The 20,889-nt window shown below is 54.3% G+C and overlaps 1 protein-coding gene across 1 annotated transcript in view; it reads left to right on the top strand.

Moving 5' to 3' along the window:
- The first annotated feature begins 212 nt into the window (after positions 1 to 212).
- COL5A3 (collagen type V alpha 3 chain) overlaps positions 213 to 20,889 on the top strand; it is a 38,267-nt gene continuing 17,590 nt past the window's right edge. Inside the window, exons 1-32 of the mRNA XM_082650867.1 lie at positions 213 to 376; positions 4,293 to 4,454; positions 4,546 to 4,735; positions 4,811 to 4,967; positions 5,665 to 5,769; positions 6,346 to 6,498; positions 8,078 to 8,191; positions 8,296 to 8,445; positions 9,680 to 9,727; positions 9,800 to 9,841; positions 10,161 to 10,223; positions 10,673 to 10,747; positions 10,847 to 10,930; positions 11,071 to 11,127; positions 11,226 to 11,279; positions 11,429 to 11,482; positions 12,377 to 12,430; positions 12,743 to 12,796; positions 12,982 to 13,035; positions 13,397 to 13,441; positions 13,549 to 13,602; positions 13,785 to 13,829; positions 13,980 to 14,033; positions 14,177 to 14,221; positions 15,185 to 15,238; positions 15,341 to 15,385; positions 15,532 to 15,585; positions 17,399 to 17,443; positions 17,551 to 17,604; positions 17,734 to 17,841; positions 18,268 to 18,321; positions 20,566 to 20,619. Of these exons, the coding sequence (XP_082506993.1) occupies positions 289 to 376; positions 4,293 to 4,454; positions 4,546 to 4,735; positions 4,811 to 4,967; positions 5,665 to 5,769; positions 6,346 to 6,498; positions 8,078 to 8,191; positions 8,296 to 8,445; positions 9,680 to 9,727; positions 9,800 to 9,841; positions 10,161 to 10,223; positions 10,673 to 10,747; positions 10,847 to 10,930; positions 11,071 to 11,127; positions 11,226 to 11,279; positions 11,429 to 11,482; positions 12,377 to 12,430; positions 12,743 to 12,796; positions 12,982 to 13,035; positions 13,397 to 13,441; positions 13,549 to 13,602; positions 13,785 to 13,829; positions 13,980 to 14,033; positions 14,177 to 14,221; positions 15,185 to 15,238; positions 15,341 to 15,385; positions 15,532 to 15,585; positions 17,399 to 17,443; positions 17,551 to 17,604; positions 17,734 to 17,841; positions 18,268 to 18,321; positions 20,566 to 20,619 (2,469 nt within the window). The 5' untranslated portion in view covers positions 213 to 288. The remainder of the gene's footprint in view (positions 377 to 4,292; positions 4,455 to 4,545; positions 4,736 to 4,810; positions 4,968 to 5,664; positions 5,770 to 6,345; positions 6,499 to 8,077; positions 8,192 to 8,295; positions 8,446 to 9,679; positions 9,728 to 9,799; positions 9,842 to 10,160; positions 10,224 to 10,672; positions 10,748 to 10,846; positions 10,931 to 11,070; positions 11,128 to 11,225; positions 11,280 to 11,428; positions 11,483 to 12,376; positions 12,431 to 12,742; positions 12,797 to 12,981; positions 13,036 to 13,396; positions 13,442 to 13,548; positions 13,603 to 13,784; positions 13,830 to 13,979; positions 14,034 to 14,176; positions 14,222 to 15,184; positions 15,239 to 15,340; positions 15,386 to 15,531; positions 15,586 to 17,398; positions 17,444 to 17,550; positions 17,605 to 17,733; positions 17,842 to 18,267; positions 18,322 to 20,565; positions 20,620 to 20,889) is intronic.

A 20,889-nucleotide genomic window follows, 5' to 3' on the forward strand; every position in this document is an offset into this window, starting at 1 on the left:
GAAGGGCCCAGCTCCCGGCCCACGGCTCCACCCCTAGCTGGGCAATCAGAGCTCAGCACAAACTTTCCCAATTCCACCCACCAGCTGTCAGCTACCCCCCCCCCCCTTTCTGCGAGCTCCGCCTGGCCCGGAGCTGGAGCGCAGGGCGAGGCCAGGGCGGGGTCTCGGGCAGTCTCCTGTGGATCCCGAGTGGAGCCGGCCGCCGCGAGAGTGCCCTGAGCCCGTGGAGTCGCCGCGCCCCGCAGCCGCCCAGACTGGTCCCCCGCCTTGAGTGTGGGTCCCGTGGGAATGGGGAGTCGCTGGGCCCTGGGCCAGCCGCGGGCCGGCCTCTGCCTGCTCCTGGTGTCTCTGCAGCTTCTCCCCCGGACGCAGGCCGGTGAGCCAGGAGGGAGAAAATAGGACCCGGAGTGCAGGATCCATCGAGGCCCCCAAAGACGGCGTGGAGTCGGGAGTCGGGGGCGTGCATGGGGGTCGTGCACGTTGCCCGTGGCTACGGTGTGGTGTTGCGGGGCGAGTGTCTGACTCTGGGCGGTTTGTGAGTGTGACAGCTTGGTGGGGGGCGTCAGGGAAACGTGTGACCATGTTTCCTGGTGGGTGCGTGGCAATGAATGCAATTTATAGGTATACATGTGTGTAACAATATGCATGCGGCCATTTGGAGTGGAACTGTGTGTGTTGGGTGTGGGAGATGACGATGATTGTACACCTGGGTGATGGGATATGGCCTCTGGGCGAGTATGTGATTGAGTTGTGGGTAGGGGAGTGTGTCTGTGTGGGGGGCTGATTTTGAGAATAACCGTGTGTGTGTTATGCGTGTGATTGTGTGTCTCTGGGTGACCCTCTGAGGACTGTGGTTGTGGTTTGGGAAGCTAAATACTTGCCCATGAGGATGAGTCCCAGGGGGATGGGGGATGGTGAGCGGGGACTAGTAGGGAAGAGGGTTGATCTGGGATTCAGAGTTCCCTTTGCGTCTCCCCAGATAGCTTCACCTTATTCCCCCTCTTTCCCCTCTGCCCCTAATTAGCGCGCGCCCCCCTCCTTTCCCCGCCATCTTTGCCCCTTTCCCCCCTCCCCGCACTCCCCTGAGCCGGGATCAGCACCATGGACAGGGCCTCGGGAGGGCCTTGGTGAGGGGCGAGGCGGGGCGGGGCGCGGGGCGGGGCGGGGCGGGGCGGGGCGGGGCGCGGGGCGCGGGGCAGTGCACGGGCGGGGGCGGGGGGAGTGGAGTTTGCTCCTCCAAGCTGAGCGAGCCTCGGGTGTTTTTCCTGAGGAATTTCTCAGGGGCCCCCCAGGGGTCCCGGGGGCCGCCGGATGGGTGAGTCAGCGCTGACGCACGCCCAGCTGCACGAATCTGGCTGGACGCCGCGCCCCGCCCCCGAGGGTTCTGGGTCGGGGGCGCCCCGGGGTTCGGGAAAGTCGTGATCCCTCAAGTGGTGATTGAGGGGGACTTCCCTGGTCTGAGATACCCCAGGTCAGGCCCTCCCCGTAATCCCTCCCTAAGGTGAACTCAGGACCCCAACACACCCACCCCCACTTTCTCACTTTCTCCTTTTCTCCGTAGTCCAGAGAGGTGTGTGTTTACGCGGATAATCCCAAAGTGGCCTATGCCCCACTCCCACGGTCACACATCCGCACAGTCGTGCGATCTCAGGCGTGCACTCAGAATAGAAGGCCGCTGGGACACGAAGAACGTTAAACACCTGGGGCCCACGCCAAGGCAGCCCCATCCGCCACCCGCCTCACGGTCACAGCTTTTGTCACCCACCTACACTTTCAAACTCTCACACACGCTTCCACTGGCATCCATACAACGTAGTCGATGTTCTCAACCCGTCACCCACTCGCCAACTTGGCCACACTCTCACGTATAACCACACTCCTCCATCTGGAGTCTGAGCTATTACTATCACAGGCTCCCGTGCACCACCTGCAGGACCTCGAGCTCACTGCCAGGACCCCAGGACAAGTCAAAGGACTGCACCTAATCCCTCCATCAGAGGCCAAACACCCAGAGACATCGACACGCCGCAAAGCACACGCTCAGCTAGTCCCTGGTCCGTACAGAGTCACACACGTGCTCGCACAGTCTCATGCATGTACACAATCGCGCATGTACCTATTTGCACAGACACTCACACCTAGGCTCTCCTACTCATCTGAGAGGGTCCCAGCCATGTCCCAGCCCGGTCCCTGCCTGCCTTCTTCCACATCCTAGACCCCCACCTAGCCTCTCCCTGGGGTCCTGACCAGCGCAGGGGAGAATCTGTGGGGGAAGGGCAAGCCAGTTACTTGACAGACTGCCGCCCCCTGGCCCTGCAGGCAGGACTCAATGCCTCTTGTGTGTCTCCTTGTCACAAAGCCAGCCATGGAAAGAAAGGGCAGTTGGTTTCTGAAAGGTCATTACAGAAGGAACACAGATTGAAGCAGGAGACATTTGGGTTAGATGCTGGGAAAGACTTTTAAAATGTTAACGAGCAGTTGGTCAAGGAGAGACCCCCTTCCCAGTGCATAGAAAGTGGAGTCTGGGTGAAAGGAGAGCCTGGGAGAGCCACACGGGGGGGAATCACGGACCTCAGCCCTCCCCTGGGCCCCCGCCCGGAGAGGGGGCAGCTGGGATGATCATTCCACGGGAGAATGACCCTTGTGGTCAGCAGAGCCTGGGAGCCCAGATTTTAGCCCCAGGGGGCTGTAACCCAAATACCTCTTAATAACAACCCAGCCACAGAACAGGCAATTAGAGATGGGGCCGGTGGAGGCAGCAGGGTTAGGGGAGAGAGAGAGAGAGAGAGAGAGATGGAGGGAGTAATCCACACACAGAGATAGAGAGAGGCACAGAGATAGAGGTATGCAGAGAGAAACAGATGTGAGACCGAGGGAAATACCAATAGGCAGAGACAGAGAGCTAGAGAGTGAGGGAGAGCTGGGAAGTAAGAGAGGGAGGGAGAGAGAAAGACTGATTCAGAGTTGGACACAGAAAGTGGGACAGAGAGAAGGCAGGGAGGGGGAGAGAAGAAAAAGAGAGCAGAACAAGGTTGGGGGCAAGAGAGAGCTGAGGTTGGAACAGGTCTCTGGAGAGTCTGAAGACTGAGGGGTCTGACCCAGGAGGAGCTGAGATGGGGGCGCCCTCATCCAAACCCCTGTCTCCCCCAAGTCTGGCCCCCTACCCTGGATCCCAATGGTGAGATCAGTAGAGCCGCCCCTGGGGTGAGGTCATGGCAGAATCCGGCTCCTGCCAAGAGGCTGGGTCAGGGGGTCAGTGGGACAGTCTGCTGTGGGGAGGGGAGATCAGGCAGGAGTTTGGGGCTCAGGGGAAGACCCCGCCCACCTTTGCCCAAGCCATGTGGTTCCACTTAGCACTGGCCAGGCTGCACCGGGTGGGGCTGGTAGGACAGCCTGGGTTAGGATCTCACTGGACCAGTCCCTTCCTTTGCTGGGATGAGAGGGAGAGGGTCAGAGGGAGGAGGTCAGGAGGTTATCAGAGAGAGGTGATCAGAGGATAAGGTCAGAGGGCGTGATAAAGTGGGGAGGTCCACAGGTCAGATGGAAGAAACTGGGATAGGAAGAGGGAAGAGGTCAGGTGGTAGTCAGAGGGTGGTGGTCAGGGTCAGGCAGAGGAAGGTCAGAGGGGGTGGCCAGGAGAAATCAGGGAAAGAATGGTCAGAGGGAGGAGGTCACGAGTGATGAAGGTCAAGGAGGAGGTCAGAGGGAGGAGGTCACTAGTGATGAAGGTCAAGGAGGAGGTCAGAGGGAGGAGGTCACGAGTGATGAAGGTCAAGGAGGAGGTCAGAGGGAGGAGGTCATGGGTGATGGTGGTCGAGGAGGAGGTCAGAGGGAGGAGGTCATGAGTGATGAAGGTCGAGGAGGAGGTCAGAGGGAGGGGAGCCCAGGGAAGAGGTGGGGAGAACACACTCAAGGAGCCCCTCCTCTCTAAGCGGGTTTCCCCTGGCAAGGGGGGCTTCAGGCCTGGGAAGCAGCCCCAGGGAGCTGGTGCGGGGGAGTGTGGAGAGGGGGACAGTTTGGCTCTGGGGCTCAGGCCAGGAAGCTTTGATTCATCCCAGAACTAGGTCAGCTTTTTTTTTTTTCTCACCGAAAACCAAGGGAAAAAAACAGGAGTCAACAGGCTGATGAGGCTGGAACAGCTGTGGAGTGGTGAGGGGGGTATGCGTCCCAGGCCTGCTCCTTCCCCCTGACCCACAAACATAGCTGGGGGGGCTGAGTCCCCCAAACCCGAGCCACTCACGCAGAGTGCTGGGCTTGTTGTAACTGCCCCGCACCCTGGCTTCTTTCCGTAGCAGACCCTGTGGATGTGCTGAAGGCCCTGGGCGTGCGGGGGGGCCAGGCTGGGCTCCCCGAGGGTCCCGGCCTCTGCCCCCAGAGGGTCCCGCAGGGCGACCGGGCATTCAGGGTGGGCAAGGCCAGCACGCTCAGTGTCCCCACGTGGGAGCTCTTTCAAGGTGAGTCAGGGTGAGAGGGGCTGTGGTTCATCGTGGGAGCATGGGTCACAGTCGGGCCATCTGAGCTGCCCCTTTCCCTCTGCCCTCCCAGCAGAGCACTTTCCCGAGAGCTTCTCCGTGCTGATCACTCTGCGTGGCCGGCCAGCCAACCAGTCTGTCCTTCTATCCGTCTACAATGAGGCCGGTGTCCGGCAGCTGGGCCTGGCGTTGGGGCCGGCTCTGGACCTCCTAGGTGACTCCTTCAGCCCCCTCCCCCAGCAGGTCAACCTCACGGATGGCAGGTGAATATGGGGAAGGTGGGAGTCCCAGGAGAGGTGAGATGAGCGCGCGCCCCCACTGAGACTGTCCTCTTGCAGGTGGCGCCGTGTGGCGGTCAGTGTGGATGGTGGGATGGTGACCCTGGTGGCTGACTGTGAACCTCAGCCCCCCGTATTGAGCCAGGGACCTCGATTCATCAGCACGGCTGGACTTACCGTGCTGGGGACCCAGGACCTCGGGGAGGAGACTTTTGAGGTAGCGCTTCAGTGATGGGGGAAACTGAGGCAGGAGGCAGGAGGGAGATTGGTCCACAGCCTGAATCTGGAGAAGAGAATGGAGAAGGGAACTATCCAGCTTCAACTTAGCGCCAGGAAGCTGAGGAAGGGAGCGCCGGGCATCACGGTGCATCTTTGTGGCATGTGCCTGCGAGACTGTAAAGCCATGAACTGATCATTTGTGATGGTGCATACTTGGCTTGTGGTGGAAGGATAAGGTTGTGATGTGTGACGGCGCTGCTGGTTGTGATGGTGTGTGATGCCAGCAAGGCACGGAGTCGTGTGGCTCTGGGACAGATGTGTTTTCGATGTGGTGATTGTTATGCGTGTCATGACAGTCCAGGGACCTCATCATCTTGCTTCCCTCCTTATCCCCAGTACCTAGAAGGGCACCTGGCACACAGTAGGTGTCACCATGTACCGCGAGTGAAGGAACAATTGTGCCTCTGATGGGACAGAGGTTGTGGGGTGTGGCTTGTGGTTGTGGTTTGGTGTCACCCTGATAGAATCTTCCTCCTCTCAGTTTTCTGGGGCAGAGGGATTTCTGGGGCTGTGGTGGGGCTTCCTCCTCCCTATACTTAGCCTGCTTTGGGTGGAAAAACACCAGACCTTGATGCTTGGAATGGGGGTCGGAGTCAGCCTGCAGACCCCTTCCTGGACCCCCACTCTCTCCCCAGGGAGATATTCAGGAGCTGCTGATAAGCTCAGATCCTCAGGCTGCCTTCCGAGCCTGTGAGCAGTACCTCCCTGGCTGCGACGACCTGGATCCTGTAGCCACAGGGGTGAGTAAGGGGCTTGTCCTGAGGTCGCTGGCTGAGTCATCCCTGGCTCCAGGTCTCAGGAATGAATGAATTCTGAGCCCTACCCAGGGGGCTGAGTGACCCCTGCCCTTAAACTGTTCTTAGGCATGAATGACCTTGACTTCAGGTCACATAACTGACCCTTGGCCCCTCATCATATGATTTACCTTGACCCCAGGTCCCAGGGCTGAGTGAGCCCTGGCTTTAAAAGATAGGACCAGGGCTTCCCTGGTGGTGCAGTGGTTGAGAGTCCACCTTCCGATGCAGGGGACACGGGTTCGTGCCCAGGTCCGTGAAGATCCCACATGCCGTGGAGCGGCTGGGCCCGTGAGCCACGGCCACTGAGCCTGTGTGTCCGGAGCCTGTGCTCCGCGACGGGAGAGGCCACAACAGTGAGAGGCCCGCGTACCGCCAAAAATAAATAAATAAATAAAATTTAAAATATAAAATAAAATAAAAGATAGGACCAATGGACCATGTACCAGCATGACCCCAGGTGATCTGAGCGATAGGGCCTCCAGTCAGGGAATCTGGACCCGACTGGAGTCCTCTTTCCAGGTACCCCAGCGGGAACCAGAAACCCCTCCCCGTCGGCGGAAGGGGAAGGGAAAAGGGAAGAAAAAAGGGCGAGGTCGTAAGGGGAAGGGCAGGAAGAAGAAGAACAAGGAAGTTTTGGCCCTGAGCCCACCTCCCGTCTCCCTGGAGAACCAGGTAAGGGGTCTGCGGTATCTCCCCTCTGTTCTTTGACCGCCCTGCTTCTGGCCTCTGATCCCCACCCATCCCTTGTGCCTCATGCAAGGTCTCTGCCTCTTGTCTCCAGTAACTGACCTTTGACTTCTCTCAGCTGACCGATCACTTGTCGGTGGGGGGGGGGGTCTGGTCCTGTCTTAGGTGCTCTTTCATATCTCCCTCCCAACTTCCAGTTCTGCGGGGGGACTAGAGAGAGGGAGCGCACCCCGTCGGGTACCTTATGATGAGGGGGCTCTTGATGAGGGCTACTGTTTAAGGGGAGCCACTAGCTGGGGTGAACGATGGGTTCGTTAGTTAGTGTGTCATTGTTTGGGGTTGACTGGTTGGGGTCATGGGGGAGGGGTATTCATTGGGGGTCGCTAGCTGGGGGGGACACTGATGGAGGTTGCTTGTTGGGGGGAATCATTGTAGAGAGATACTGACTGAGGTTGATATTCGGGGGTTCCCTAGCTGGAGGTCACTGTTAGAGGTCACTGATGGAGGCCGCTGTTGGTGTTATTGGGGTCTGTAGTTTAGGGTTAATGGTGTGGGGCTCACTGCCAAGGATCACTAGCTGGGCAAGTCCCCAGTGGGGGACCACTGATTAGAAGGCACTAGTGGAATCACCACCTGGGGTCACTAGCTGGGGGAGTGCCTTTCAGGGAGTCATGGATGAGATGGTTAGTTTGGGAGTCCCTGATGGGTAATTAGTTGGGAAGTCATTGATGGGTCACTGGTTATAGGAATAACTGGTGGGAGGCCAATGATTTGGGTTATTCGTAGGTGTGTATGGGTCATTGGTTAGGTCCCTTAGTGGGGATCACTTGTCACGGGTCATTAATTGGGGGTCATTAATGGGTCACTGGCTGTAGGAATAATTGGGGGCCATTAGTTGGGGGTCACTGGGTAGGTGTCCCTGGTGTGGGCCACTGGTCAGGGTCCTTGGTTGGAGGGTCCCTGGTTGCACTACATCTGCTCGCCGCATCAGTGGGGAGAAAAAGGGTTATCACTTCAGCCTAGAACAGAGACACCAGGAGTAGCCTACCCTTTCTCAGCCCCTTCCTTAGCCTTCACCTGGGCCCCCATCACCTGCTGTGCGCCCTTAACCCGGTTCCTCTGCAGCTGTCCAGGCCAGGAGGACCTCCCACTCCTTCTCTGACTGTGGCCTGGCTGGCTGACAGACTGCTGAGATCTGCCTTGAGAGAGGACATATGGGATAGGCTTCCGGGAGTCTGGCCCTGAGGGGTGGACATTGACCCTGACCCCTGGGCTTTGGAGCCAGCCCCACTCTGCCTTCCAGGCCTTCCAGACCTGCCAGCCCTGCCCCTCCTCCACACACAAGGGCTCTCCCTGCTGGCTGTCCTTGTCCAGCCAGCACACCTTCGCCTGCACTGGCCAGCCCCCTGCCCCATACCCCTGTGATGTTTTTTTTTGGGAATCCTCCTCTGTCCCCCTCCCTAGACTGGGTGCTCTGGGAGAGAGAGTCTGTCTCCTCCTTTGTCTCCCTTTTGTCTTGATTGTCCTGACCCCAGACCTGGTACCTTCTCTGTCCTTCCTCCAGACCTCCGCTGACATCCCCAAGACAGAGACACCAGCTCCAACTCTGCCTCCAACTCCCACGCCTTTGGTCATCACCACGACTGTGGCCATTGGCAGCAACGTCACCGTCCTAGAGGTTGTGGGAAGTGGACGAGGCTGGAAGGGAAGGTCCTGGGACAGTGGTGGTGGCAGACAATGAAGAGGCCAGGGGTAAACTTTGGTCTGTCCCAATGTCCTCAGGAGAGCTTGGACCCCAACAGTGGAACTGAACTGGAGAACGTGGAGACTGAGTTAGCCAGAGAAGAAGAAGAAGAAGAAGGTGGTCCCACCATGGGCCCCCACTTCCGGGCAGCAGAACAGTCATGGAGGACTGAGTTGCAGATCTTTCCTGTGCGTCTGGGTGGCTGGGTTAGGTGCAGGGGGAGGGACTCCTACCTGGAGCCACACATAGCTGCCTTCTCTTTTTTGCTTTCTTTTTATCTTGCCTAGAATGCCTTCCCACCACCCCAGCGCAGTTGACAAATATTTATCTACAGACACTACGCTAATGTGACAGGCATTGTGCTAATGAATGGCTCTGTGGGTAGGGTGATTCATCTGGTTTTTAGCCTAAGCATGGTGAGAAGCCACTTGAGATGGAATACGATCTGACTTGGGAGTTTTCAAAGCTCTCTCTAACTGCCGAACAGCAGATGGACTGTAGGGGGAGCCAGAGGGGCAGCAGGGAAACCAGTAGTCTATGCAAAACAGAGTGGTGACCTGGATGAGGGTGGTGGCTGTAGCGGTGGTGGTGGGGATAGAGAAAAGTTGGACAGATTGGGGACGTGCCCCGTTTTGCTCTTGCTGCTGTATGTGGAGAACAATTCAAAGATGACCGGGTAGACGCACAGTGGCGCCACTGAGTAGGATGGGGAAGCCTGACGGAGGAGCAGGTGGAAAGTGTCAAGGATCTCATTTTGGTTGTGCTCAACGGGCAACCCTTGTCTGATTGTCAATGCAAGTGATGGGTTAGAAAATTCTGGAGTTCAAGGAAGATGGTCTAGCCTGGAGATAAAGACTTGGGACTCATCAGCGGAGAGATGCTATCTTCAGCCAGGAGATGAGATTGCCTAGGAGCTTAAGGCAGACAGAGAAGGTGTCTAGGTTCTAGCTTTGGTGTTGGACAGGGGAGAAGGTGAATAATCCTAACCATCTTACTCCGAGTGCCTGTTATGTGCTAAGCATTGTTTTAGCTTCTTTATCTTCCCGTGGGATGTATACAGTCGGCGTTCACCCACACGCTATGCAGGTGAGGCCATAGGAGTTGAATAAGTGGCCCAACATCACTCAGCTTTTGAGAGGCAGCTCCAGGATGAGGACTCCACTGTATGCCCCAGGGTTCATGTTCCTGACCCTGCTGCAGCGTGGCCAGCTTGAAACTGGAGGATGAGCTGCTCAAAACATACTGGTTGAAGAAAGGACAGCAGAGACAGCTCAGAGGGGGGACGCTGTGCACGCATGCGTGCCTGTGTGTGTGTGTGTGTGTGTGTGTGTGTGTGAGAGATGAGTGGGAGGTAAGTTAGCTGAGAGTTCTATGTCTGAGTTCCAGGGCTCACACCTCTTCTCTTTCCATCCCCTGCCCCAGGGCGCTGGGGAGAAGGGAGAAAAAGGAGAACCAGCCGTGATTGAACAGGTGAGGGGCCTGGGGCTGGAGGACGTGGCGGGGTCTGTGCTAGCATGGGGGTCACACTTATTTCTCCCCCAGGGACAGCAGTTTGAAGGACTTCCAGGAGGCCCAGGACCCCAAGTGAGTCATGGCTGCATTCCCCTCTTCTTGTCTTTTCCTTCCAGTGGGGGTATTTGATCCTCTGGGCTGGGGAGTTAGGGTGTAATGTTGCCAGATCATTTGAAGACGATTGGATATTTGAGGCTCAAAAGATGAGTAAAAATAGGGGTTGAGATGTAAAGTTGGGGGTTTATATGTGTCAGTATAGTATTGAGGGGCCGGGGGTGGCTCGGTGATGGGGTAGGAAGGTCAGTATGGGGTCAGTGTCAGTGGTGGTTTGGAAGTCAGCCTGGCTCAGACTTTGCATTTGTCATGACCTCTGTTCCTCTGTCCCCAACAGGGGGTGGTTGGCCCCTCAGGTCCTCCTGGCCCGCCAGGATTCCCTGGGGACCCTGGTCTACCGGTAAGAGACTTCCTGTGCGGTGTGAACTCCTGGGAGAGTGAGGTTTCAAGTTGGCAGCATGGCTGCGACTGGAGCTGGCTCTGACCCTTCCGCTTCCTCCTCCTCCCCGTCTGGAAATTATCATTCTGTCTCCTCTTCTGTCTCTGGGAGGGGGCGCTCTCCCCTGCCTTTCTCCTTCTGTCTCTATCCCTGAGTGTTTTTCATCTCTGTCTTTCTCCCTATGTCTCTGTGCCCGTTTCCTCTTCTCTCTTTTGTCTGTCTGTCTGTCTCTTTCTGTTTTTGTCTCTTCCACTTTTTATGACTCTTTCTCCTTCCCTCCATTTCTCTTTCTCTCACCGTCTGTCTCTTCTCTCTCTCTCTCTCCCTGCCTCCATCTTTCTCTGTCTCTCCCTCCTTGCCTCTCTCCATCTCTCTACCTCCATCCCCCTCTGTCTCTGTCCCTCTCTCAGGGCCCCGCTGGCCTCCCAGGAATCCCTGGCGTTGATGGGATCCGGGGTCTACCAGGCACTGTGATCATGATACCGGTAAGAGGGAGAGAGGGTGGCACAGCCTTGGGGAGTAGAATCCTGACCAAGGAGGAGGGCCTTTCCTGGAGGCTTCCCTCACTACCAGTTGCCCCCTAGTTCCAGTTTGCAAGAGGCTCCCTCAAAGGACCCCCAGTCTCCTTCCAGCAGGCCCAGGCTCAGGCAGTCCTGCAACAGGCTCAGGTGAGTGGAGGACAACTGGGAGACTGTCAGGGGGTGATGGGAGGAAACTGAGAGAATGACAGAGATGGGAGATGGTGAAGAGTCAGGAGACAGGTGTATATTTAACTTCTGATGATGGCTTTGTTCCCCTGTCTCTTCAGCTCTCTATGAAAGGCCCCCCTGGCCTGGTGGGGCTCACCGGGCGCCCAGGCCCCGTGGTGAGTAAGGAGGCTGTGTGGAGTGGGGAGTACATAAGTGGAGATGACTCTAACTCAAACTCCCTCTAAATGCATTACCTTATCTTTCTTCCTCCAAGGGTCTCCCTGGGTATCCAGGTCTAAAAGGAGAGATGGGAGAAATGGGGCCACAGGTGAGATTTGTGGGGGTGGGGACAGGGTTGATGGGAAGGGTCTTCTCACAGGGCTACAGGATAAAGTGCTAGCTGGGGAAAATGGCAAAGTGGCTGGGGTTACCCTTGCAATTACTGACATTTTTCTTCTCCTTTCCTTTCTCTTCTAGGGCCCCCGAGGACTTCAGGGACCTCGTGGACCCCCTGGCAGACAGGGAAAGATGGTGAGTGACTCCTAGGTCCTCAGGTCATCCCTTATCCATCTCCCAACACCCAACAGGAGCCTCAGCTCTGTGCTCCCAGGGTCTGCTGGTGTCATTGGGGGGATAAGAGCACTGAGGACAGGGAATGACAGTACACTGAGGGTGTGACAAAGGAATCTGGCCAAGTCCCCGAGTCTGGGAGGACTTGCAGAGGAATGATGCTTGAACTGAGATCTGAGGTACAACCAGGGAAAAAGGAGAGGAAGGGCATTCCAAGTAGAAAGAACAGCACATGCAAAAGAAAAGACTGGCACATTGGGGGAAATGATGAACAGGATAATTCCAGATAGGTTTTTTTTTAATTTATTTTTTGGCCGTGTTGTGTTTTTGTTGCTGCATGCATGCTTTTCTCTAGCTGCGGTGAGCAGGGGCTACTCTTTGTTGCGGTGTGCGGCCTTCTCATTGCAGTGGCTTCTCCTGTTGTGGAGCACAGGTTCTAGGTGTGTGGGCTTCAGTAGCTGCAGCACACGGGCTCGGTAGTTGTGGCACATGGGCTTAGTTGCTCTGCGGCAGGTGGGATCTTCCCAGACCAGGCACCGAACCCGTGTCCCCTGCATTGGCAGGTGGATTCTTCACCACTGCGCCACCAGGGAAGCCCTCCAGATAGTCTTAAAGCACCATGAGGAACATACAGCAGGGAAATTAATGGAGACTGAACATGAGTGTTCTTAATTTTTGTGATGATGATAACTTGAACTAGAGAAAGGGCACTAGGGCTAAAGAATAATGGATGGGTTTGAGATATATTTAAGAGGTTAAATTGGTACATGTAGAAGCCCCCAGCATAAGACACTGCATGAAGAAGGTGCTCGATACATGGTAGTAGATATCTTGATGATGTCATCTCCCCCATAGGGCCGCCCTGGAGCAGATGGTGCTCGAGGCCTCCCAGGGGACACAGGACCTAAGGTAGGTGATGGGGCCAGGCCTGGGACTTGGAGGGACTGTCAGGATAGAGGATTCAAAGCTCAGCTGGCGTTTCTTTCTTTCTTTTTTCTTCTAATTTATTTTAATTAATTTATTTTAAAATATTTATTATTTCTTTATTTATTTTGGCTGTGCCAGGTCTTAGCTGTGGCATGCAAACTCTTAGTTGCGGCACGCATGTGGGATCTAGTTCCCCGACCAGGGATCGAACCCGGGCCCCCCTGCATTGGGAGCACGGAGTCTTTCCCACTGGACCCCCCAGGGAAGTCCCTCAGCTGATGTTTCTTTGTGCAGGGTGATCAGGGCTTTGACGGCTTGCCAGGGCTGCCTGGAGAGAAGGGCCAGAGGGTGAGTGTGTGAGACCCCTTCCGCATATGCAAGCCCCCTCCCAATGTTCATAACACCCTCCCCACCCCCAATATCAGAGCCTCCGTTCCTGGGTCTGAGTCCTCACCCCTAATACCCCATCTCCTTTCCTGGGGGCTGGTCTCCACTTGTTGACTCTGAACTGCCCTCTGTGTTCCCCACTCCAGGGTGACTTTGGTCATGTGGGGCAACCTGGCCCCCCAGGAGAGGATGGTGAGAAGGTAAGTTTGGAAGAGAGTTAGGGGGTGGTTTGAAAGCTAGAAAGCCAGAACAGGAGGAGTAGAGCATTCAGGAACCTGGGGGAGGGGTGAAGGTCTGCACTGGAGAGTCAGGAGACCCCGGTGGGGCTCAAAGAGACAGGCTGAGAGTTGTGGGGTTAGGACTAGAGTTAAGGGGTTAAACCCAGGATTGCAGGTCCAGGATCGGGGTCAGGGGCCTGAATCAAATCACGTATACGCAGTTGGCTGGATCCTGCCACACACTCTGACTCTGAGATTCCCTGGAAGGGGCTGCCGATATGAGAGAAGGTGATTCTCTGAGGGTTATACCTCCCCCCTCCCCAAGTCATATGCTTTCCCACAGGGAGCAGAGGGACCTCCTGGGCCCACCGGCCAGGCTGGGGAGCCGGTGAGTATCAGGGACCCCTGGGCCCCTTGCCTGGCACAGGGGAGGGAGTCAGCACTCATAGGACCTCAGAGCAGTGATGCTGGAATAACTTTCCTACCTCCTTGCAGGGCCCCCGAGGACTGATTGGCCCTAGAGGCTCCCCTGGCCCCTTGGGACGCCCGGTGAGAATGTCGCTGTCTCTCTACATCCTGTTTGTCTTTTTCTCACCTTTATCTCCTCTGCATGTCCATTTCTGTTGCCTGGATTCTCTGTCCACTCACCTTTTCACCTGTGCCTCTCAGTGTCTCAGACGCAGGCTCCTGTGCCTGGGTCTGCCCTGGTCTCACACCCTCTCCTCCCCCAGGGTGTAGTTGGAAGTGACGGTGCTCCAGGTGCCAAAGGAAATGTGGTATGTGTCCTGATCCCTGATGCGTTCTGACACTCTGACCCTAGGACCACCCATATCCTTGTCCACTCCCATGATCCCCCGTTTCAACTTCCCTGACACCTCAACACCATAATCCCTTCCAGCTTCACAGAACCCTCACTTTCTCCCCAGGGTCCTCCAGGAGAACCAGGCCCCCCAGGACAGCAGGGAAATCCCGGGTCCCAGGTTTGAGCTATCTTTCCTGACAGAGGGGGCGGGGTGTCGTGGCGCTCAGCGGAGGTCATAGACCGCTCCTGGCTTCCCCAGCCTCTGTACTTGCTGCCGCTTTCTCATGCTTTCCTTCTCCCCTTTTTAAAAAATATTTCCAGGGAATCCCCGGCCCCCAGGGACCCATTGGCACTCCTGGGGAGAAGGTGAGTGACAACTCTCCCTCCCTTCCCTCTCCTCCCCCAACATCTTTTCCCTTCAACTCTGCCTGCAGGAAAATCTTCCCACCAGGGCCCCTTTTGTAAGCCCTGGATAACGCAACATTCCCTAAATAAGCTCAGAGTTACCAAATGTCATTGCTGGGGAGGGGTTGATGGCCAGAAACAGAACTGCACCAAGGCTAGATCAGACGGGGATATTGTCAGGAGAGAGGAGAACCCTCAGGAGCCAATCATAGAAAATATTACCAAGGCTCACGGGCCAGGAAATCCATTTGTCTCGGGTCTTGTGGTGTCATCTTTCTTCCTCTGCACATCTGTTTCCATCTCCCATGAAAAACAGGTTTCTTTCTATTTCCATCTTAGTCTGTTCTTACCCCAACTCTGTTTCTACACACCCTTGTGCTGCTCTGTCACTATTTCAGTCCCCAGTTCCTTATGACCTTACAGTTTCTTTATCCAAATCCATCTGGTCATAGTTTCTATGAGGCAAGATATCCCTTACCTCAAAATTTCAGGAGAGGATCTGATTGGCTTATCTGGGCCAAGTGCCCGCCTCTGGACTTGTCAATGGTTTGCAGGACATAGGGGGTCACCTCAGGCCTGCCTAGGCCCACACCCACACCTCTTCAGATGGAGCTGTGGGTTGGAGGTGCTTCTAAAGGAAGAGATGTGGCTGGGGAGCCCCCCACCCCAGCATGTCTCTCACACTGTTTTTACATCCCTTGTCTCAGCCCTCCCAGAAGCAGAGGATTTCTGAGGCACAGAGAGGGGAGAGAGCTTGTCCAGGTCACACAGCAAGTTTGGAAGAGCTGAGGATAGGTTTCCTGGCCAGTAGGATCTGTTTTTTCTCTAACCTTGAGGTAGCTGTATGTCTGAGTAGGGACGTTCCTGGTGGAATGGCCAGGCTCTGAGACCCTCTGTCTCCCCCTACTGTTCATCTTCTTTCAGGGTCCCCCTGGGAACCCAGGAATTCCAGGCCTCCCAGGATCTGATGGCCCTGTGGTGAGAACTAGATTCTGGGAGAAGGAGGAAGGAGAAGTGGGGAGGCTTGGGAATTTGGATGGCATATCAGGTCTCGGACAACTTAGAATGTTTATCTCCTAGGGTCACCCAGGTCATGAGGGCCCAACAGGAGAGAAAGGGGCCCAGGTAAGTGACCTGGAGACGGGCTGATTTGGGGATGAGGGTTGGCAGGCAGGGCCAGGAGTCAGGGGCTATTAATGAGAAGAGAGATGAGGGCACTGGGAACATGGAGGGGGGAGAACAGGATGGCACTCATCTTATGTCCATCTCAGGGTCCAGCAGGGTCGGCAGGCCCTCCGGGCTATCCTGGACCTCGGGGTGTGAAGGTAAGTGATACTTGGGACCTGCAGATAGAGGGTTTTTTTTGGCCGTGCTGCACGACTTGTGGGACCTTAGTTCCCCGACCAGGCATCAAACCCAGGCCCTCGGCAGTGAAAGTGCGGAGCCCTGACCACTGGACTGCCAGGGAATTCCCTGCAGATAGGGTTGATCCATCAGCATGGACCTCTGGAAGCCAGCTCTATCAGAAACTTCTGTGTGTGTGTGATGAGAGGAATCAGTCTTCCAGGCAAGGTGTGGTAGAAGTGACAATATATAGCTACTTTGGAGCTGAAAAGCCAAAGGGTAACGGTACAGCATGGTTGTCACCTCGTAGTCGAGAACAGTTAAACCCATTAGAGGCTGAACCCATTTCACTGGAAGCACACACATCACGTCCAGGTCCAGGTCAGCACACTGTGATCAAGCAGAGGGTTGTTTGAAAGCTCAAGGCCAGAGCCATACCATGTGCAAGCCCAGGAATGCTAAGACGAGCTGAGAGCTGAACTGAATAGAGATTCACTGTTGACCCAGCGCGGGGACATTGGAATTCACATCTATATGGTAGCTGAGTCCAGTTACATTGTAGCCAAGTACAGGTATCCATTACCTGTAGTCTAAAAACAGAGTTTGATGGTAGCCAAGAGCTGGCTCCTCCTATTTTTGCATTATAGACAAGCTTAGTTACACTATAACCAAGGTTCTATTGTAACTGGCCACAAAATCCTGTGTCCAAACTCAGAGTTCCATTGTAGCCAGGCATGGTTTTCTATATATAGTTGAAGGCTATGTTGTTGCTGAGTCTAGTTACATGGTAGCCGTGGCCAGAGAACAATTGTAGCCAAGCTCAGTTACACTGTGGCCAATGAATTGCCCTGTGCCTAGAGACAGTCATGCTATTGTCAAAACGCACGGTTAGGGCTTCCCTGGTGGCGCAGTGGTTGAGAGTCCGCCTGCCGATGCAGGGGACACGGGTTCGCGCCCCGGTCCGGGAGGATCCCACATGCCGCGGAGCGGCTGGGCCCGTGAGCCATGGCCCCTGAGCCTGCGCGTCCGGAGCCTGTGCTCCGCAATGGGAGAGGCCACAACAGTGAGAGGCCCGCGTACCGCAAAAAAACAAAAACAAAACCACATAGTTATATTGTATCCAAGTATAATTTTGTTGTAGTCACTGAGTTCGGTTAATATCGTGTCTCCCTGTGGCTGGAAACAGTCATGCTATTGTGAAAACACAGTTGTATTGTATCCAAGTACAATTTCATTTTAGTGGCTGAGCTCAGTTACACTGTAGCCAAGTGCAGCTTTTCTTGTGGCCCAAGTCCAGAATTTGGCTGGAGCAGCATCTGGGCTTGCACTGAGCAGTCTTGCTGTAGCCAAGCACAGACTCCCCTTGTTGCCAGGCACAGAGTTGCATTGTAGCCAGCACAATGGGAAACATTCCTTTGCCTTTAGAATGCAGCCGGGGCCTGGAATGTTCATCCTCTTTCTCCTGCCAGAAGGAACCGTGGACACAGTGTCCCCGGGAGATGGGAATCAATTACTTGGAAATTTGGCCTTCCCTGCACTCCCCCACACAGATGACCTTGGGAGGCTGCCAGTGGGAAGGGGTGGGGGGAGAGGCAGCCTCTTGCACACCATACTAGCAGACTTTGGGGAAAGATAATTTCCTCTGGGGCTGACCCTCACCCCCCTTCCTCTAGTCTGACATCCGCTTGGGACTCTCCTGGCTGTTTCAGGGCAAGGGACTGAGTCCGGGGCCTGAGTCTGGGGCCCTTCTTAAGTGGGGGGAGTGGGGGACCTGAGAGCTTTTATATTTTTCAGGGTACCTCTGGCAACCGGGGCCTCCAGGGGGAGAAAGGAGAGAAGGTGAGAAGGGAGGGGATTCCTTGAGGGTGGAACCCTAATAATGGGGCTCTGGCTGTGTCCCTTCCCTGAAGCCCTGACATCTGATCTCTGTACTATCTTCCACCCAGGGAGAGGATGGCTTCCCAGGCTTCAAGGGTGATGTAGGGCTTAAAGGCGATTGGGTAAGATGACCTCCAGAGGAGGGGTCTGGTGGATCTGGGGGACTTGGGAAAGAGAGGGAGGGGGTGAACTGGGGCAAAGACAGGAATGACAAAGGGACTGATGTCAGGACTTCTCCTTTTCTATTCCAGGGGCAACCCGGACCCCCAGGTCCTCGGGGAGAGGATGGTCCTGAAGGGCTGAAGGGGCAGGTGGGGCTTGCTGGTGAGGAGGGGCCCCCAGGCTCAGCTGGGGAGAAGGTGAGTGGACCTGGTCACCCCCTCCAGTCTATACCCCAGCTTCTAGCCTGCAGGCAAGGTGTTCCCTGGCCCTTTGCCTTCTGCCCTCTGCTCTTTTATCTCCAACTTCAGGAGGCTCTCAGCTCCTTCAATTCCCCAGCTCAGCATTACAGAGCAATTCCATGCACTTTATCTTATTTTTATCCCCATAACCACCACAGGCAACAGACTTTTTTACCCCCATTTTACAGACAAGGAAACTGAGATTTGGAATGGTTGAATGAGTTGCCCAAGGACATACCCCTAGCAGGCAGGGGCCAGGACTTGAACCCATGTTTCCCTGAATCCCCCACCCCTACCCCTGCAACCATGCCCCAGCCTTCCTGCCCCTCCCCCACTTACCTCCAAGTTGCAGTCTCTGACCTTTGTCCCATAATCTCTCTGCAGGGCAAGCTTGGGGTGCCAGGTCTCCCAGGTTACCCAGGACGTCCAGGCCCTAAGGTCAGAAGCTACCAGGAGGGTGGTGGGCAAGGGCAGGGTTCAAAGACTGATTAACGTCTGGGGGTCCGGGCTGTGGTCTGAGGGTGTGAGCTGTCCACCCCATGGGGCACTGAAAGTGTAAGATGTGGGCTTTGGCATCAGACAAACTTAGGCTCAAACACCCAGCCTTATCTGCTAAGTGACCTTGAGTAAGTCACACCTTACCTGCTAAATGATCTTGAACAAGTCTATTGAACCCATTTTCTCAGTTACGAAAGGGAGATACCAGTAGTATCTACCTCATCAATTTGATGATGATAAAATTGATGATTTTGGCGATAATAAAACTGTAGGATCCTTCTTATTTGGTATGATTGAGGTTGGTTCAAACAAGTCAGTAAGGAGGAGAATCATAAAAAATACATATTTTACATATCTTGAATTAATTATAACTTAGAATGTACTTATGTAAAACTGTACATTTGGCTGCCAATGTTTTGATGAATGAGGCTATTGGTAAGACATGTCTTTCTGCCTAAACCACACCCATATTACATCACTGATGATTTATAGTTTTTTGTTACATAAAGTGGAGCAGAAACGCAAAGACACTTGGGAAGAAATCTGAGTACAGAATCCTTCTTGAGTTCCACACTTTTAGTATCTCGATCTAGCAGTTATCTTGCCCATGCCTAATTTGACAGTGTTTTTTTTTTTTAGTGACTTCCCTTTACATTGAGTCTTTTCCATTTAACCTAGATTTTACAGATATCTTTCTTTTCCCTTTCTACATTTCATCAGTTTTTGTAAGGTTTCATTAAGTCACATGACCCCAATAGCAAGGGCAACTGATATAAATAGGTTTGGGATTAACTCAAGGTATCAAAACTAAGAGCAGAACTCAGCCTGTTGGAACAGAAATTCATGGGAGTTAGAACAAAGCCTCATGGCCAAGACTGATCAGTGTGTCTTGGGCAACAAGCAATGAATACTTTACAGGAGGCCTGATATGTCGGCCTGGTTGAGGTCAGTGTCTTATTCAGCTTGGGTTGCTAGAGTAAAAATACCTTAGACTGGGTGATTTAAACACAGAAATTTGTTCTGGAGGCCAGAAGTCTGAGATCAGAGTGCCAGCATGGTTGGATTCTGGTGAGGGCTTTTCTCCTGGTTTGTAGATGAAAATTTTCTGTCTTTGTCCTCACATAGGGGAGAGGGAGAAGGAGAGAGAGAGAGAGAGAGATCTAGTCTCCTCTTCTTCTTATAAAGACACTAATCCCATTCACGAGGGCCCCACCCTCATGACCTACTTACTTCCCAAAGGCCCAACCTCCAAATATTATCACACTAGGGACTGAGGCTTCAGCATATGAATTTTGGGAGGACACAAACATTCAGTCCATAGCACTTACTAATAGTCAGCATGAATAACAAAGACAGCTAATATTTCTTGAGCACATACTATGTGCCAAGTACCTTTAAAAAAAAAAAACCCCACTTTCTATATATATCCCATTTAATCCTAACGAAAACCTTGTGAAGGAGGTATTGTTGGTATCCCCAGGCTACAAAGGAGACTGATGCTCAGAGGGGTCAATCCATTTGTCCAGGGCCACACAGCTAATTTAGTGATGGATCTCGGATTCAAAACACAGTGAGGGGTGAGAGGGGATATCAGAGCATATGATGTTTTCCCCCAGGTCAAGGGACGATGGGCAGGAAAGCAAGTACTGGAGGCAGTTAATTAGCAAGTATTGAGTAAGACACCACCATGTGCCAGGCAGTAGGGAATAAGACCAGAGCATTATGTCCTAGTCATTGAATAAGTAAACAGATGAGCAGGGTCATTTCAATACAAATATTATAGGGGAAACAAAATAGGACGTGATAAACAGAGCATGACTTGAGGATGTGGTGGTCAGGATGATGGCGGAAAGCTTCTCTAAGGAGGTGATGTCTGAATGAGATTTAAATGATGAGGAGTAGCTGGCTTTGTGGGGATCTGAGAGAAGAGCATTTTAGGCAAAGGCAGCCAGTGCAATGGCCCTGAGGCAGGAATGTACTGGTACCTGAGTAGCATTAAAGAGGCCAGTGTGTCTGGAATGGAGTGAGCAAGGGAGGGGCTGCTCACTGGGGCTGGAGGGGCCAAAGACTTTCTGGAATCACTGGCCTGGAAATGCCTGAAAAGATGGGGTGGCTGAATGCGGTGAGGGGCTAACGTCACCCACTCCTCACACCCATGTCTTCTCTCTCATTCTCTTTACTCAGGGATCTACTGGCTTTCCCGGGCCCCTGGCACCATTAGGAGAAAAAGGGAAGCGGGTGAGTTGCAATCCAGGGGTCAGGAGAGAGGGAAGGGCTTGCCTGAGAGGAACAGAGTGTATGGCTGTGCGTGATAGCACGTGGGGCCCTAGGTGGCTGTGTCTATGCCTGGAAGCACTTGTGTGCACACATATTGCCATGTGCAATGCAGGGCACATGTAGGTGATCCCACCTGGCATTACAGCAAATGTGCCTGCGTGTCTGTGTACGCATGTGCCTCCCGTGTGCCTTTCAGTACAGATTAGATGGGATCTGGGTGCTGCAGCCTAA

The sequence above is a fragment of the Grampus griseus genome (genome assembly GCF_964374135.1).
Source record: "Grampus griseus genome assembly, chromosome: 3".
In the NCBI taxonomy this organism is placed as follows: domain Eukaryota; kingdom Metazoa; phylum Chordata; class Mammalia; order Artiodactyla; family Delphinidae; genus Grampus; species Grampus griseus.